The sequence below is a fragment of the Apis florea genome, unplaced genomic scaffold (assembly GCF_048593485.1).
Source record: "Apis florea isolate Af1SG1 unplaced genomic scaffold, ASM4859348v1 contig_2839_pilon, whole genome shotgun sequence".
NCBI lineage: Eukaryota > Metazoa > Arthropoda > Insecta > Hymenoptera > Apidae > Apis > Apis florea.
The window spans coordinates 1,438,899-1,456,676 of NW_028256653.1; the positions used below are offsets into that span (position 1 = coordinate 1,438,899).

General features: G+C 27.4%; 2 protein-coding genes across 9 annotated transcripts; one reads left to right on the forward strand and one right to left on the reverse strand.

Annotated features, from left to right (window-relative positions):
- The first annotated feature begins 161 nt into the window (after nt 1-161).
- On the forward strand, nt 162-4,838 carry Pi3K59F (phosphatidylinositol 3-kinase 59F). 6 transcript variants are annotated; one of them, XM_086907304.1, is made up of 12 exons: nt 178-281; nt 445-477; nt 785-798; nt 871-979; nt 1,047-1,476; nt 1,621-1,716; nt 2,107-2,658; nt 2,728-3,203; nt 3,287-3,475; nt 3,540-3,715; nt 3,784-3,858; nt 3,959-4,838. In XM_086907304.1, the coding sequence occupies exons 1-12, from the start codon at nt 199-201 to the stop codon at nt 4,357-4,359; spliced, it is 2,634 nt and encodes an 877-aa protein (XP_086763430.1). In that variant the 5' UTR covers nt 178-198; the 3' UTR covers nt 4,360-4,838. The 6 variants fall into 6 exon arrangements, with proteins under 6 accessions (XP_086763429.1, XP_086763430.1, XP_086763432.1 ...); XM_086907303.1 differs by having other exon boundaries at nt 162-281; nt 785-979; XM_086907306.1 differs by lacking the exon at nt 178-281 and adding an exon at nt 295-373 and having other exon boundaries at nt 785-979.
- On the reverse strand, nt 4,830-17,696 carry LOC100872251 (uncharacterized). Of its 3 annotated transcripts, XM_086907301.1 has the most exons (4): nt 16,265-17,669; nt 16,069-16,145; nt 10,857-15,878; nt 4,830-10,757 (listed from the first exon to the last, which is right to left on the reverse strand). In XM_086907301.1, the coding sequence occupies exons 1-4, from the start codon at nt 16,438-16,440 to the stop codon at nt 6,742-6,744; spliced, it is 9,291 nt and encodes a 3,096-aa protein (XP_086763427.1). In that variant the 5' UTR covers nt 16,441-17,669; the 3' UTR covers nt 4,830-6,741. The 3 variants fall into 3 exon arrangements, with proteins under 3 accessions (XP_086763427.1, XP_003693942.3, XP_086763428.1); XM_003693894.4 differs by having other exon boundaries at nt 4,830-15,878; XM_086907302.1 differs by lacking the exon at nt 16,069-16,145 and having other exon boundaries at nt 4,830-15,878; nt 16,265-17,696.
- Between the last annotated feature and the right edge of the window lie 82 nt (nt 17,697-17,778).

Below are 17,778 nucleotides of genomic sequence, written 5' to 3' on the forward strand. Positions count from 1 at the left end.
TTTTTTTTTATACAATTGTTTAAAATTCTTTTCTTTACTTTTGTTGTTGAGTTAGACTTTCACTTGTTTCAATTCAATATACTTAATTAGTTTACTCTGTCATTTTAAAATTTAAAATTTTGAAGGCATTATTGTGTATCATTTGTATACTGCCACTCTCTGAAATCACGGGCAGCTATTTTACTCTGGCATCTCATTATGCTAAATATAATACAAAAGAACACCCGTTATTTCTCCCACTCTTCTAATGGTCAGACTTTGCCCGGCAACTTTACTTGCGTGTAATATATAGTAGTTTGTAGTAGTATATGCACTAATGTATGTTTTGAGTTTTGAGTACGAGTACGGTAGACGTGGTAGAATGTCAAAAAATGTAGAGAAATATTAATCTTATAATTCAATAATGATGGAAGATATTAATGATAAATTTTTCTATGTGTATAGTTCTTCATTAGACACAAGAATACAAATTAAAATGTAAGATATAATTGTAAAAGTGTGAAATATAATAAGTGTGTCAGTATCAGCTGGTATCAGGTTACTATAATGATTGTTCCATAGTATATCTTTGTAATAAAAACAGGTGGACCACTAATAGTATCATTAATATAAAACAATTCTATTATAATATAAATTTAATATAATTTAATTCAGATATGAAATAGATTGAATATATTTAATTATATTATAAATTATTCCATTACATTGGTTATTTTAATTAAAATATATAATCATAATTTTAATACAAATCATCATTATATAATATATATTTTCTTTTTTGTAGAGGAACTTTAGAAGGTAAGAAACAACGACCTGAATATGATAAATTACTTATTGATCCTATGTTGAAATATTCTGGTCTATATGGAGCTAATGGAGGACGTGGAGATTTAGCAGCCTCTCTACAAGTATGGGCTGGTGGAAGACCACTTGCTTTACCTGTTCATACAGCTTATAAACATTTTACATCACGTTGGAAGTATGTACCATTTTAGTATTTTTAAAATATATTTGATATACATTTAAATCTTATTGATTTTTTTTAGTTGGAATCAATGGGTAACTCTACCTATTTCTTATTCTGATTTACCACGAGATGCTCAATTATGCATAAGTTTGTATGATTGTGCTGGACCTGGTAGACAATTACCTATTGGTGGTACAACAATATCTATGTTTGGAAAACATGGAGTATTTCGTCAAGGAATGTTAGATCTTAGAGTATGGCCTGGAGTAGAAGCAGATGGTAGTATACCAAATAGTACACCAGGAAAAACTAGAGATCATGGGAAAGAACAAATGCAGCGATTAGCAAAACTTGTCAAAAAACATAGAAATGGTCAAATGAATAAAGTTGATTGGCTAGATAGATTAACATTTAGAGAGATTGAGTTAATTAATGAAAGAGAAAAAAGAGCATCTGAGTACTTATATTTAATGATTGAATTTCCAGAAGTTACTATGGATGGAATACCGGTATGAAAAACTTCAAATTTAATAATTTTTAAAATTAATAATAAAAAATTATAAATTATTTTTATAATATTTTCTAAATATATATATTATAATTTTTTTTTCCATTTTTTGTTATTCATATTTCAGTATTCTCATTTCTTTCAGTATTCTATAGTGTATTATGAAAAAGATGGAGATGAAGTTGTTCAACACAGATCACAACCAGATGTTGTAACTTTACCTGATTATGAAATTTTACAAGTAAGTATCATTATGAATTATTATGAAATACATCAGCATTCATTTTAGTATAGAAATCGAAATTGATTTTGAAAATTTATATTTATAAAATCTACAAATATTTTGTTTCAGAAAAATGAAATTTGCTTTTTTTTTTTATCTATACAATTCAAGATAAGTTGAAACATATTTAATAAAATAATAAATTGTTATACTTGCCATTTAATTAAGTTTAATGAAAAGATTAATAGAACATAAGTTAAAAATGTTATTTGATGTTATAAGCAAATGTATATTAATATTAATATTAATATTAAAAATAATATAACAAATTTAAGATTTATTATAATATAAAAATTATAATATATATCTATTTTTATTTTCATATATTTGATATATTTCTATTATTAGGAAAATCTTGTAGAAGCAAAACATCATAAGCTGGCTCGAAGTTTAAGAAGTGGTGGTCATACCCGAGAACTAAAACCAACTTCAAATGTTCGTGATGCTTTAAATATAATATTAAGTTATCCACCAACAACTGCACTTTCTACAGAAGAACAGGATCTTATTTGGAAATATAGATTTTATTTATCAAATCAAAAGAAAGCTTTAACAAAATTCGTAAAATGTGTAAATTGGAAAGTTGCTGGAGAAGAACGGCAAGCATTAGAAATGTTAGCATTATGGGCACCACCTGATCCTGAAGATGCATTAGAATTACTTGGCCCAGCATTTACACATACAGCTGTTAGAAGATATGCTATTACTCGACTTAATCAAGCACCTGATGATGATTTAATGTTATATTTGTTACAATTAGTACAAGCTTTAAAATATGAAGATTTTGAAAGTATTAAAAGGGCACATCAAATGTTAATAAAAGAAAAGGAATCAGAAAAAGTTGAAAAATTGGATAGAGATGTACAAATTAATGATTCTTCATCTATAGCTGTAACAACTGTAAGTACTTTTATGATATAAACATTGAATATCTCTAATTTATTACAAATAGGTATGCATGATTTTCAGTCTAGTGAATCTGAAAATGGACAGTTTTCAATAAATCAAGATTCTCTTATGGATTTAGCATCTTTTCTGATTACTCGTGCATGCCAAAATACTACTTTGGCTAATTATTTTTATTGGTATCTTTCAATTGAATGTGAAGATCAAAGTGACCCATCTATAAGTGCAAAACAAGATACTCGTGTCAAAGAAATGTATAATACTGTAATGTCAATGTTTTCAATGATGCTGGCACAAGGGAATGCTATTTGGCAAAAAAGGAGAGCATTTCTTTTACATCAAAAAATATTTATTGATCAATTAGTAGCATTGGTGAAAGCAGTCGCACGAGAAAGTGGAAATCGTAAAAAAAAGACTGATCGATTGAGAGTATTATTAGCAGATCCAGATCCAGCATTTAAAATTAATTTTTCGAATTTTGAACCAATACCTTTTCCTTTGGATCCAGAAATTTCTATCAAAGGAATTATACCTGAAAAGTATGAATAATTCCTTTTATGGTAATGAATATTTAATTTAATTTAATGAATATTTATATTTTAATGATTTATGCTATTTTTAGAGCTAGTCTTTTTAAATCAGCTCTCATGCCATCTAAATTAACATTTTTAACAATGGATAATAATGAATACATTGCAATTTTTAAACATGGTGATGATCTTAGACAAGATCAATTAATTTTACAAACAATTGCACTTATGGATAAGTTATTAAGAAGAGAAAACTTGGATTTAAAACTTACTCCTTATAGGTAAATATTCTTACAATTTTTCGATATGAAATATTATTTAAAATATAAATTAATTTATTTTTAGGGTACTTGCTACAAGTACTAGACATGGATTTTTACAATTTATTGAATCTACAACAGTTGCTGAAGTTCTAGCTAGTGAAGGTTCCATATTAAGTTTCTTTCGAAAACATCATCCATCCGAAAATGGTCCTTATGGTGTTGTACCTGAAGTTATGGATACTTATGTTCGTAGTTGTGGTAAGAAAAATATATATTTTTCTAAAAGAATTTATATTAATTTGAATTATATATAAGTAAAATTTCAGCTGGTTATTGCATCATTACATATGTGCTTGGAGTTGGTGATCGACATCTAGATAATTTACTTTTAACAACGTCAGGTAATTTTTTTTATAAATTTTTAAATTATTTAAATTATTAAAATTAATAAATATAAAAATATAAATAATTATATAAAATTAAATAATATTTATATTTTAGGTAAATTATTTCATATAGATTTTGGCTATATTTTGGGTAGAGATCCAAAACCTTTACCACCACCAATGAAATTAAGTAAAGAAATGGTTGAAGCTATGGGAGGTGTAGGTTCAGAACATTATCATGAATTTCGAAAACAGTGCTATACTGCATTTTTACATTTACGTAGACATGCAAATTTAATTCTAAATTTGTTTTCATTAATGGTTGATGCTAGTGTACCAGACATAGCATTAGAACCAGATAAAGCTGTTAAAAAAGTTCAAGACAAATTACGACTGGATTTGAGCGACGAAGAAGCAGTACATTATGTACATAGTCTTTTGGACTTATCAGTAACAGCTGTAATGGCAGTATTAGTGGAACAATTACACAAGTTTGCACAATATTGGCGAAAATAAAATCAATCTATCTGAAATAATGATTCTAAAGATTGTGTTCCTTTATAATTACTGCAAATATTATTATATTGTATATATAAATGGCCATACATTTATAAATGTAACATAATTTATTGTATTTTGGGATTATTTTAGGTAATAAATCTTTGATAATAATAAAAGATAATTGTACTTTTTATAAGTATAAATTATATACAAAAATTTTTAATATCTAACATGTCATGTGATTATAATAATAAAAAAATTTGTTATATAATTATGTAATATATATATATATATAAATTATATGTTTCAACGATAATTTTTAACAATTTTCATAAATATATAGTATAAATATACAATATAAATATTGTTTGTTAATTTCTTTATGAAAATATATTAAGGGAAAATTAGTATTAGTAAGAATATTAAATTTATCGGTAAAAATTTATTGTAATGGGATAATTTCAAATAATAAAACAACAAAAACATTTATTGCATATATAATTTTTTATGTAAATATTTATGTATTTATTTCATCTCTTAATTACAATCGTGTATGAGGTGCACACTGTAGAAATAAAAAGTATTGTTAGTGATGAAAATATCAAATTGTTATCCATATAAGAACACGATAATGCTATTTTAAACACTTTATGCCACTTAAATTTGATTACTTCAATGAAGCAATATATTTCAGTTACGATTGTATCAGAAAATTTTAATAGAAAATGTAATTATATTTCCCTATTTCACAGTATTATATACTATTTATAGGTACAGAAATTTTTATAATATATTTTTTTGAGTGAAAAATATATGTACACGTGTATTTATCTATATATTGATCAAAAGCAACAAAAAAAAATTCAAATTGAAATTCAGTCCATTTTTGCAATTTTATCTGACTAAATTGCTTTTTTTTCAAATAAGATACATATACGATAGTTAATAATTTTTCATAATAGTAACATAATATATACAAGCGTGATCATGATTGAAAACGCTGCGAAAAATAAGAATAAATTTATTTTTGATAACATGAGTTTATAAAGAATATAATATAAATGTTTATATTAGAATATATTGGCAAATCTGTCTTGTTTGAGACTTATATTGTTTTTTTTAAAAAACATTGTTTATTTTAAATTACACATCAAAAATCATTAAAATACAAATTCGTTAAAATTGCGATATATAATTGCAATTATTTTACATAAATAAAATGATTTTGTTTATAATAAAATGTTTATTTTTAGTAATTATACAAATATTTATTTTAAAATTACTCCCCTGTAAATATTAATTTATTTCAAACATGACAGATCTCCTTATATTAAAATCTTTTACCCTTTACATTTCATCAGCACACGGATTACACATTATAATTGAAATAATAGGCTTCTTTATTTTTCATAAATGTAAACTATTACCTACAAATAAACAATGTATGTGTAATAATTCAATGCTTAATTCGCTCAATTATCTACATTTGTGATTATACATAAAGTCCTTTTTCAGCAAGTATTTTATGAATGATGAAAGAAAATAATGAAAAACTATCTTTAAATAAAGCCCAAGAAACTGATTACTTAAATTTTATAAATATTTTGGAACGTACGTTATTGGTACTTATTGAAGATATATTGTGCATTTATTTTAATACGTTTATTACGATTCGTCATTACGAGTAGTAGTAAAATTTTATTGAATTATTTTTCCTGATTTAATTCTGATTATCTTCAATAAGAACCCGTCATAATGTACAATTTAATAATATTTTTTTAATTAATTAAATGAATGATAGCATAAACATATTTTTATTGCAAAACTAACAATAATTAACATATTACTACTACTCCAATGACTTTTTACAAAATTTTACAATATATATTGTACGTGCATTATATTCGAAAATATGTAATCAATTCGATATGATAAAGTATCTGTGTCCATTAAAAAAAAAAAAAAAAAAAGTTATGAATGATAATCTAATTTAATACATCGATGTGCTTATATTATTTCAATATATTAAACAAGATGAATATATAAGATTGTAATATTTTTTTAATAAAACCATAATTTTTCTTTTATTAATTACACTGCTCACATTTCAAATTTTATACGTACGGATTATATCCGTAGTTGATACATATATACACGCACAGACATATGTGGTAATCATGCGTGTATATACATATATATATATATATATATTCATATTTATATGGATATAAATTATAATAAGAATCTAATTTTAATCTTATATTTAATCACTTGTCGTCTTAATATTATATTTACATTGAAAATAGACGAGTTTATATATCAATGGCTGTTATATCCATTAGTCTATGAAAACAAGGACTCTTCATATAGCGAAATGCTATTTCGCATCATAATATATTACCTCTCTGTAGGCCTAGTGGCTGGTACAGAACTTTCTACAAGATCATGCCTCTCTATTGGTGAATTCTCCAATGTGTAATCAACTGGATACCTTTCTGTATATGTTGGTGTAGCTTCTCCTTGTTGAGTTAATTTTAATTCATCAGATTGTTCTTGATAAAAACTTTGTGATGCTTCAATATTTTGTGAGGAAGATTGTTCTGATTTTTCTATGTCATCTGCAGAATAATAACTTTGACTTGCTTCACTTTCTGGTCTGTGATCATAATAACTGGGAGAAACATTATGACTGGAATAACTTGGTGTAGCTTCTTCTGGATTAAAATAACTTTGACTTGCTTCTTGTGGGTTACCATCATAATAACTAGGAGTAACTTCCTCTTGTGGATCTTCATCTAATCTTGAATTTGTTTCTTGTCCTACAGATTCATAATAACTTGCTGTTACTTCTTGATGATGAGTATAGTAACTAGATGGTTCATTTCTATGATCAGTACTTTCTGTAACAAAATTCTGTGACGGAGTTTCTTCTAGGCCAGGCATTGAAATCGGTACTTCATAAGATGTTGATACATTTTGTTCTTCATAACTAGATGTTGGTATTGAATCTACATGAGTTGAAGTAATATCTGGATTTAAATTATATGAAGATGTAGGTATTTCAGGTACTCCATTGTCATGGATACTCGTATGTTCTGCACTAGATGATGCAATATTCAATTCAGCACAAGGTGGAATTTCACAAGATGATGTACTTATTGCACTTTCTTGATCTGGATCTCTTTCTTGATTTTCTGGTGTTTCTGGAACATAAGACGAACTTGCAGTTTCGTCTTCATTAAGCCCGGAATTATTTGTAGAAACTGAAGATGTACCAATACCATCTGTACCTATATCATTAGATTGAGATGGCATATTTCCTTCTTGACTAATTTCTGCATCTGTTTCTAAATTTTCTGGAATATTTTCTGGTTTACCGACTTCGTAACTCTGTGTTGGAAATGTTTGATCATCAATTGCATCATCAATAGTTGATCTTCCTTCTTGGGTTTGTATTAATTTATTAAAAGATTGAGTCGGTGCATTTGTACTTGCTTCTGCACATGTTTCATATGATTGAGAAGCTTCATTTATTTTTGTTGAATGTTCAAATGATTGTGTCGGTGGTTCTGCTACAACAGCTTCTTTATCTGTTTCCATAGATTCATATGTTATTGATTGTGAGGGTTCTCTTGAATTTTCAGATTTTATAGCAGATTGACTAGGTAAATCAATAGAATCAGTAGTCATTGCTATTCCAAGTTGTTCATATGATTGTGATGGTGTTTCATGACTAGTCTCTGCATTTGTTTCTTCAAAATGTAATTCTAAATTTCTTCGTACTAAATCTGTTTCACCTTGAGATGATGGCTCATCTCTTTGAGAATCCTCTGGTTCTTTTACTGTATTTGCAACATAAATTTTAGGTTCAATAGTTTCATCTATGTCCATATTTTGTTCATCTAAACGGTTTAATGATTCTGCAGGTAGAATTTGTGCTTTTTGAGAAATTTCTACTTCATTAGATGTTGCTGTTTGTTCTTCACATATAGGAGAATTCTTCATATTAGATTGCTCATCAAAATTTAATTCTTCAAATTTTTTTATATTTTGCATCTCTTGTGAATTATTTGTATTTATTTCATTTGAATTTGAAACTTCAAAACCTACATGTTCTACAGGTGAAGTTTTAGATTCGGAAGTAATTAAAGTATTTTTATTTATCATTGATACATTACTTGTCATTGCATCATCTGGTTGTTCCATAATTTGTACATGTACTATATTATCATTACTAACTTCTTTATTTTGAGTTCCAATTGCTACATGAGAATTGTTATCTCCTTTAGTAACCGTTTGTTTCAAGATCATTTCCTCTGACTTAATAGAAATTTCTTGAGAAGAATATACTTCTTGTAAAGGTATTGTTACATTCTGTTCTTCATTTAAAATACAAGATTCATTTGTAGATACAATAGATTCTTGGGAAGATGATGCATTGCAAACATCTTGAGATACTATTATTTCTGATGTTACATTAATGTCTTGCGAGTTTATATTTTTTTCGGAAATAGGAGGTTTTGAAACGAGCATTTCAGAAACAGGTACATCTGCAAAAGTCTGTTCTGTTCCTATTGATGATTCTATAGTTGAACTGAATTGTACATTTTCAGTATAAGAATCATCTATTATCGGCATTGAAGGAGTAGTTTGAACTTGAGAATTTTGTAAAACTATATTATTTGGTATAGAAACTGAATATGAAACATTAGTTATAGAAATAGTAGTGTTTTGTTCACTGGAAGTTTCTATATTATCTTCTAAATTTGGTAATACTAGATATTGAGTGCTTACAGGAATTTCTGTTCGAGCAATTTCTGTTGAATTTGGATTTTCCATAATTTCTCCAATATCTGGCATAGAATTACCAGGAATTTGAATTTGTGCTTCTGCTGTTGAAATATAAGAAATATTAGGATTTGTAATTGTTATTGGTAATTCAAGCGAAGATGGAATTGTTGCCACAGCAGAAGTTGAGGTTGATTCTGCTTGTATTGGTAAATTACTAGGTACCTCTAAGGGAGTCATTATTGGTTGATTCAAAGTCAATGAAGTTTCAAGTACAGAGGGAGAAGAAATAGGTTCTGTAGGAGGTATAATAGTTGATTGCAAAATAGTTTGATTGATTAGACTTGTTTGAGTCAAACCAGTGGTCATTACATTTCCGGTAGGATTTTCTGTTAAATTGATTTCTTGTTGAAAATCTGTATTTGCCAAAGCAGCAGCTAAAATATCTTGATTTGATGTTTGTATTACTTCTGAAGTAGGAAAACTTTCTGATATAATTGTTTGAGTAGATTCTGTAGCACTGGTTTGTATATTTGGTAATACAGCACTATCAAATTGAAGAACAATATTGTCTAATGTTCCTGCTTCTCCTAATGAACTAGGATCTATATATAATGTTCTTGTACCATCTGGATTTTGTGTAGTACCTTCTAATGACATAAGAGTATTATTATCAAGAGGTTGTATTTGTCCTTGTTCATCAATAGTTACTAAAACATAAGTTTGTGTTCCATCACTACTTTCTGTAGGTAAAGCCATTATTTGTGGTTGTGTTGTTATTTTTGGTTCTTCTATTTTTTCTATTTCACTAGCTTTATCATTAAATTTTTCTATTTTAGGCTGATCTTTTTGAACAGATTCAATAAGTACATTTTCTAATTTTGATTTTCTCTCAGAATCAATAGGTTCTAATGGTGGAAGAGATAAAGATGTAGAAAGATTTGTATTCACATTAGTCGAAGTTACTGAATTCATTGGAACATTTAACAAATTTTTTTGTTGCTGTGTAGTAGTTTTATTTATTACATGACTTTTTGTTGTAATTTTTGTAGTTGTAGTACTACTAACTGTCTGTTTTTGTTGAATTGTTGTTTTAGACATATTTGGCACAGAAGTTAATGGTACTGTTTGTTTTGACTGCACATTTTGTACAGTAGTAATTATAGGATCTTGTACTTTTTGAACAACTATTTTTTGTTGTGTTTTTTGTTGTCGATTACCACGAGGTATAATAACTTTTTGTATAGTTGATGTAGGTACAGCTTTTCCTTTTTGTTGAATTTGTGGATTTATCCCCATTGTCTGTTGAGTATTACCTTGAGACGTAATATTTTGCTGTACAATTGTTTGTTTAATCATTTTTTTCCCTTGTTGTATAGTTTTCTGTGTAGGAATAGTATTTTGTAATACAACTGTATTATTACCAGTTTTAATTTGCCCTGATTTTCCTTGTGAAGCAACAGACATTGGAAGTTTTTGTGACTTTTGTAACATAGGTAGCTGTACTTTTTGCTGTACAGATTGGTATTGTACTTTATTTCCTTTGGATGGACTTTTTGCTGCTATAGCTTTCACTTGTTGTCCCGTTATTGGCGTCAAAACTGTTGCTTTACTGCTTACAATACCTTGAGGATTTAAAAGTGTTTTGCTAGTAATAGCTTGAGATATAGGAGTTAAAATAGCTTTAGAAGTACCTAAATTTTGTGAAGATAAAATAGTTGTACCTTTTGTAACTAAGGTTTTTGATCCAATAATTTTTCCACTCAAAGAGGCGCTTATTGGTGTATAAATGCCTTTTGTAATAATTCCTTGAGACAATGTACCTAATAAAGCAGATTTTGCAATTGTTCCTGAAATAGGAGTTAAAACTCCTTTTGATGCTATCATTCCTGGCGTATTAATAATTTTATGTCCAGAAGGAAGCTTAGATGTTGTTGCTGAAACATTATCTCCTTTGGGAGCAATGATTGTTTTTGAATTTATAATACCTTGAGGACTGATAGGACAAAATACTTGACCTTTATTTGTCATAATTCTTTGAACTTTACCACTTAATGATTTAGAAATATTTAAAGGCAACATTTTAGTTTGACCTGATTGGGCTAATATAACTACTTTACTACCTTGTTGAACCTGTACCTGTGCATTTCCAGCACTTTTACCAGTTGGTATAGCAATTTTTTGTTGTGTACTAGTTTTTCCTTGAACACCATATCGTAACTGTTGTCCTCCAGAAGTTTGCACCACTACATATTTACCTGATGCAGTCTTTTGTGTTAAAAGAGGAGATACTTTATTTGTTGTTGGCGTATTTTGGAATTTTAAACCTTTTACACCACCTGTAAGTGGTGGTACTAACGTTTTTATACTTGTAATTGTAGGTTTTGCTTTAGTCTTGTTTTTTAAAATTGCTGGAGTACCACTCTTTTTCTTTGTAGGTGATATTTCATTTGTAGTTTCATTTAATTTATATTGAGTTTGAGTGGGAGATACTATTTGTGTAGTTGGTGTAAAAGATAATGTTGTTGGGATTGTACTAGATGCAGGTATAATAGATGATATGACAACAGGCATTTGTTCAATACTTTCTGGAGTTAAAACATCCTCACTTAAAACAAATGGCATTGAATTTATATCTAATTCCATATCTGCCAAACTTTGTGAACTTTGTTGGATATATTTTTCACTTGTAGCAGTTGTAGTAGGTATATTTGAAACTTTTACATTTAACTGTTCATTTTGTGCCTCAATCATTGCAGCTGTTTCTGCTTCTTCAGCTTTCAATACTTGTAACTTTTTAGTCAAAGATAAATGTGGAGATGTAACTTTTGGACCAGTTTTCATTTTGGTATTTGAAGATAAAGATTCAATCTTCATAATTTTTGTTTTTGGAGTACCCTTTTGATCTGACCTTTTCGTATTTTCTACTTCTAGTTTATGTTTTATTCCTTTCTGTGGTAATTTATCTAATAATTTTGACTTCAAAATTTGCAAAGGTTCAGTTAATGTAACGTTTTCAATTATTCGTGGCATTTCACGTTTTTTTACCGGTACAGTGACATCAGATGATGGAGAAGGTGTAGAAGTTGATGTCCTTGAAGATTCATCTAACTTTTGCATATCTATATTAATAGATTTAGAAGTATCTTCAACTGAAGATGATTGTACTAAGGATTTAGATATAATGTTAAATTCATTTGATGATGATGATGATGTAAATTGATCAACATTTTGAAATATAGTAGTTTCATCTACTTTTGTGTCAATCTCAAGATTTTGATCAACTACTACTTCTATACCTTCAAAATTGCTGACAACTGTGATTTGAGAATTATTGTCTTGAGATGAATTAGGAAAATCTGAAATATTTGAATCTTTATTTACCACATTTTGAATTTCTTCAGAAGTATTTATATCTACTTCTTCTTCAGTTTTTTTCTTCATTAATTTTTTACTCTTCTTTCCTTTCCCAGTTACATCAGATTCATTAATTATACCTTTTCTTTTGTCCATATGCAATGTTTTTAAGAAAGCTTCTTGGAATGTATTTGTTGATTTTTCTTCAGGAGATAATTCTTTATCTTTCTTTGATTTAATACATGTTTCTGGTGTAAATTTTCCTTTATACCTTGTCTGCATAGATATTCTATTTTCAATTTGCTGCTCATTTAATGTATTTGTTAGATCTTTAGATAATTGTTCCAAATTCTCTAATTTAATTTCTTGTTCTTTTTCTATTGTTTCTATTTCTATTTGATGAATTTTTTGAATTACTGGTATAGTTTCTTCTTCATTTTGAATTATAGTTTCTTCTTCTATTTCGTTTATGTCTTTTGTATTTTCCACATTATTTATGTCTGTTTCAAGATTTTCTAAAGTATCTTCTTTCTGTTTTAAAGAATCAATTAATTCTAAATCTATATTAGTTTCAATTGTTTCATTAGTGTTTACATTTTGTGATTTTTCCTGCTCACTATCAAATTCAGAATCTATGACTTTATTTGTAGAAGTATCAGTATCAAACATATCAATTTGTGATAGTTCAAACTTTTTTATTTGAGACTTTTTAGGAGGAAGCATTTCAACAGTTTTTGAAATATCTATTTGTTGATGAGAGGATATTTCTTTTTCTGGTAAAAATTCTGGTTGAACTATAGTTGAAGATTCCAAATTTTTTAAATTTTCTTGTTGAGCATTATTTTGTATTAATATATCTTTAGTATCATTATCTTTCTCAAGTTTAAGAATTGTATCTTCAGTTTTAACAGTAATTTTTTCTATTACTAAAGATTTTGTATTTTCAAAAGTATTAGATTCTTCTAATAGAATTTTTTCTTCAGTTGATACTTGTAATTTTTTAGAAATTTCAGTAGAAGTTTGATTGTCACTAAGTTTTGTGTTTAATTCTATAAACATTTCATTTTTGGTATTCTCAAGTAAATCATCTTTCACTTCTATATTTGAAGAATTAACATTATTTTCTGTTGTATCCATTTTATTACAAGAAATTTCAATTTCTTTTTCTTCTTTAAGATCAATGTTTTCATTTATTTTCTTGACATTTTCTATAAATTTTTTATTTCTTTTTGATTTAATTTTTATTTTTTCTGAATTTTTTTCTTCATTTTCAGATTGACTTTCATCAGTCTTATATATTTTTTGATCTACATCTTGTACATATATATCAGATTCTAAATATTTTTTATTTGGCTTTCGTTTCCTCCCACTATATGAACGTTCGCTATCAGATTCGGAAGTTCTTTTTTCTATTTCGAATTTTTCAAAAACTTTTGGACTATTTTTATTATTTCTTGCTTTTGGACTTTCACTACCACTAGCATTTCCGCTTATACTAATACGATTAGATTCTGATTTTCTTGGTCTACCTCTATGCTTACGAACTTGCGAAGTAATATTGGATTGATCATTGTTTAATAAAGTATTTGTAGAATTTGAATTAGGCACTTGATCTTGATCCAACATATCTGCATCTGAATTTTCACTTTGTTCTGGAAATGTTTCTGTAGATTCTGAAACAGTTTCATCTTCTGTTTCAACTGTGAATCTGTCACATAAAATTTCTTCAGTTTGTTTTGAAGATTCATTTTTTATGTTTTCTATATTTTCATTAATAGAGTTTTTAGAATCTGATTGTTTACTGCATATAGAAATATTTCGTATACCTAAATCTTTGCTTTCTATTAATTCTTTATTTATTAATTTAGCTTTTATATTTGTTTTAGCAGAATTTTTTGAACTATTTGTAGCATTTTCATTTTCAGCTTCAACTCTTTCAACTTCAAATATTTCTACAATTTCTAACTCTGTTTCACAAGTATTAATATTAGATTTTTGTATTTCTTTTAATTCTTTTTCAGACTTAGTTTTTTCTTTTGCTTTTTCAATTATAGTATCTGTCTCTTTATTATAAGTCATAATTTTGTTTTCATTTTCTTTTAAATTCTGCTCATTTAAAGATGGCAGTGTATTTAATTTTTCACATTCTTTTGATTTAATATTGTTATCTTCACCTTCAGGTTTATTATGTTCAGTTTCTTTTTCTTGTTCTGTTTTTAAGGCTTGACTCATTTCAAATTCCTTTATTATTTCTTTTTTTTGGTGAAATGCACGTCCTTTTTTTCTTACAGGAGGTATAGATAGTTCCTCTTCATGAAAATCAAAACAAGATAATAATGATTTTTTATCATTTTTATCTGATGTATTAAGTTTACTTTCATTATCAACATTAAAAATTTCTTTTTCCGTCTGTGATTTATTAATAGATTCATTACTTTCAATTTTAATATTTTTCTCTAATTCAGATTGTTTATCAAAAAGATTTGACTTAAAATTTTTTGAAACATTGACATTATCAGATAAAGAATCTTCCATTATATTAATTGTTGTAAGCTTTTCAGTTTCTTTAAGTAATTTTTCACTTTCTTCTATAATTTCATTGGTATCTGTTATTGTATTATTCTTTTCATTAGATTCTTCTGATTTTTTAAAATCAAATTGACTTTTTGGCGAATTATTTACAGATGCTAAATCAATAGATTTACTTTGATTTAAACTAATTTCTTCGTCTGATTCATCTTCCCAATCTGCTAATATAGTATCTCGAATTTTAGGATCTGAAGTCTTTTTCTTTTTAGCAACTTTCTCATTTTGTTTAATTTGTTTTCTTTTACCAGATTCATTGTTGCTTTTATTTTTATTTGACTGACTCTTTTCTTTTTTTGCATATTTTCTTTTTGGAGTATCTTCATCAGAATATCTACTTTTATATTGAGAATAAGTTTTGACTTTAGATTTTGATACTGGTGAATTTCCAGATCTATGACTTTTTATATGACAGATAATAACATTAACTCGTGAAGAAGTGAAATTACATAAATGACAAGGATATTGTGGAGAACTACTTATATTTGGTGTAGATTGTAAGCTACTAGGTTGTTGACGAATTCGAACTTCGTGATCGCTTTCTCTTAAAAAACGTGGATGTGTAATTTTTCGCACAATTTCAATACTATCACTTTTTCTGTGGCTTTCATCACGTTCTCGTTTCTTTTTAGAAATTTTCTTATCCCCAAATAAAGCTGATATATTTGGTTTTTCTTCTGGGCAAAATTTGTCATGACTTAATATATCAGGATCACCTCCTGTCAATTTTTCAGCCATTTCAACATCTCCAGGAAATTTATCCATATATCTGGAACCATCTTTGCTTCTGCTTCTATATTTATCTGCAAGTAATATTATAAGATATATAATTATATGTAATAATTATATAATTATATGTAATAAATTTTTTTAAAAGAAAAATGATAACATTTCTAGATAAATGTTATCATTTATATAGAATACATATATATATTATTTTTAAATAATATATTTAATAATATTAAAATTGTTATTATTTATGTATAATCATACCTAAACCTTTCCTGATAAATTCATCTTTTAGAGTACAGTTATATTTATAAATCTGTTGATAATTTTTGACAAACTCACTGAAACATTAATAAGATTGAATATCAATTTAAAACAAAAAAATTTAAGTAAAAATTAAAATAAATAATAACTTAAATATATAATTAAAATAATAATTTAAAAATATTGAATTACTTACTATGTATCTTCTTGAAAAAATTTTACAGCAGCTATTAAAGGTTTTTTTTGAAATTCATGTTGAATATCTTCAGGTAAATTATGAAATCCAGTAACTTGTCCTGGCCACCAACAACCTCCAAGTTTTACCCAAACAACATCTCCATCCAAATAATTAATTTCTGTTTGTTCGCACATTTTAGAAAGATATTTAAAATTATTCTTTCACAAAATCAGTATTGAAGTCCAACATAAATATCTTATATATTTTCTGTTTTTAGATGAAGCACCTTGAGTAATTAATTGTTCATATATGTTTATAACAATAAGAAAAAATTACATATATTGAATTTTAATTTTAATATGCAGTAACAATAAATGACATTATTTCATTTAAGAAAAAACATGATTAATATATATAGAAAATCATATAAACAAATGCAATATGCAATTGCCAAATGAATGAATGATTTCCTTAAGTTTATAAAAACTTTGTAATTATGTTTCTTTCATTTTGTAAGTTTTTAAAGTTAAAGCATATTGCTTAATCAAAGCACTTTTGATTTCTTCATATATAATATTATTAATTAGCATAAATATGAAAGACAACGTAGTTACTATTAAATCTTCTAAAGAAAACATTTACTGAGCCTTAATTAATATGTCCTTTCAGATCTATAATTGCACCATAAACATTCTTTCAAAATCATTTACCACATATTTTATTAGAAGTACATGAGAAAAACAGATAATATGCTAGCAAATTGTCGTTGTTTTCATGTTATATTATCTTGAATAAAGTAGTAATCATCCGTAGTATATAAAACACAAATATTTTTTTTTTAAATAGTCAGCTAACTTATAAGCACTGTTTGATGTTTCAAAATACAAGAAATTGTTCACCCATATGCGCGGGCATATGTAAAAATGGAATCGGAGGTATATTCGCGGGAAACCAGGAGCGAGCGTCGCTCCCCTCGTCCTGCACCGCTTCGTTGATTCTGATCTCGATGCCGACGTTATCCGCGGGAGCCACGTCGGGCATTTTAGCCCGCGAATTCCTTGATTGAATATCTCACACAGATGTATACCGTGAACTTTACAGTTCTCACGACAGTTTGTTAGTACGACGCCGCAATAGAATCCTATAACTCCGAAATTGGCGAGCGTCCCAAGAAAAGAAGTTTCTCTTTTCACCTCACCTCTTATCACTCAATCACAATACACTATAAGGCTTCGCAAACACTTTGATAACCGACCACGCGACGTTGCTGCGCGCACATACAGCCGCGAAAAGTGCAAGCCAACCCCGAACGAAATCGACACATTCAACACTCTACGTCGCTTATACGACGTACGTACATGTTCAGTTTCCCGACGTGCAACGGGGCTTTGTACGGTGGATGGATGGATGTGTAGATGGATACTTCCTTCTCTCTCGTTGTTCGAGATTCTCGATTCCACAATGTTGCCAACTATTACATATCCATTTTCTCTTTTAAACTTTGTATTTTATTTTAATTTCTATAATTTTTT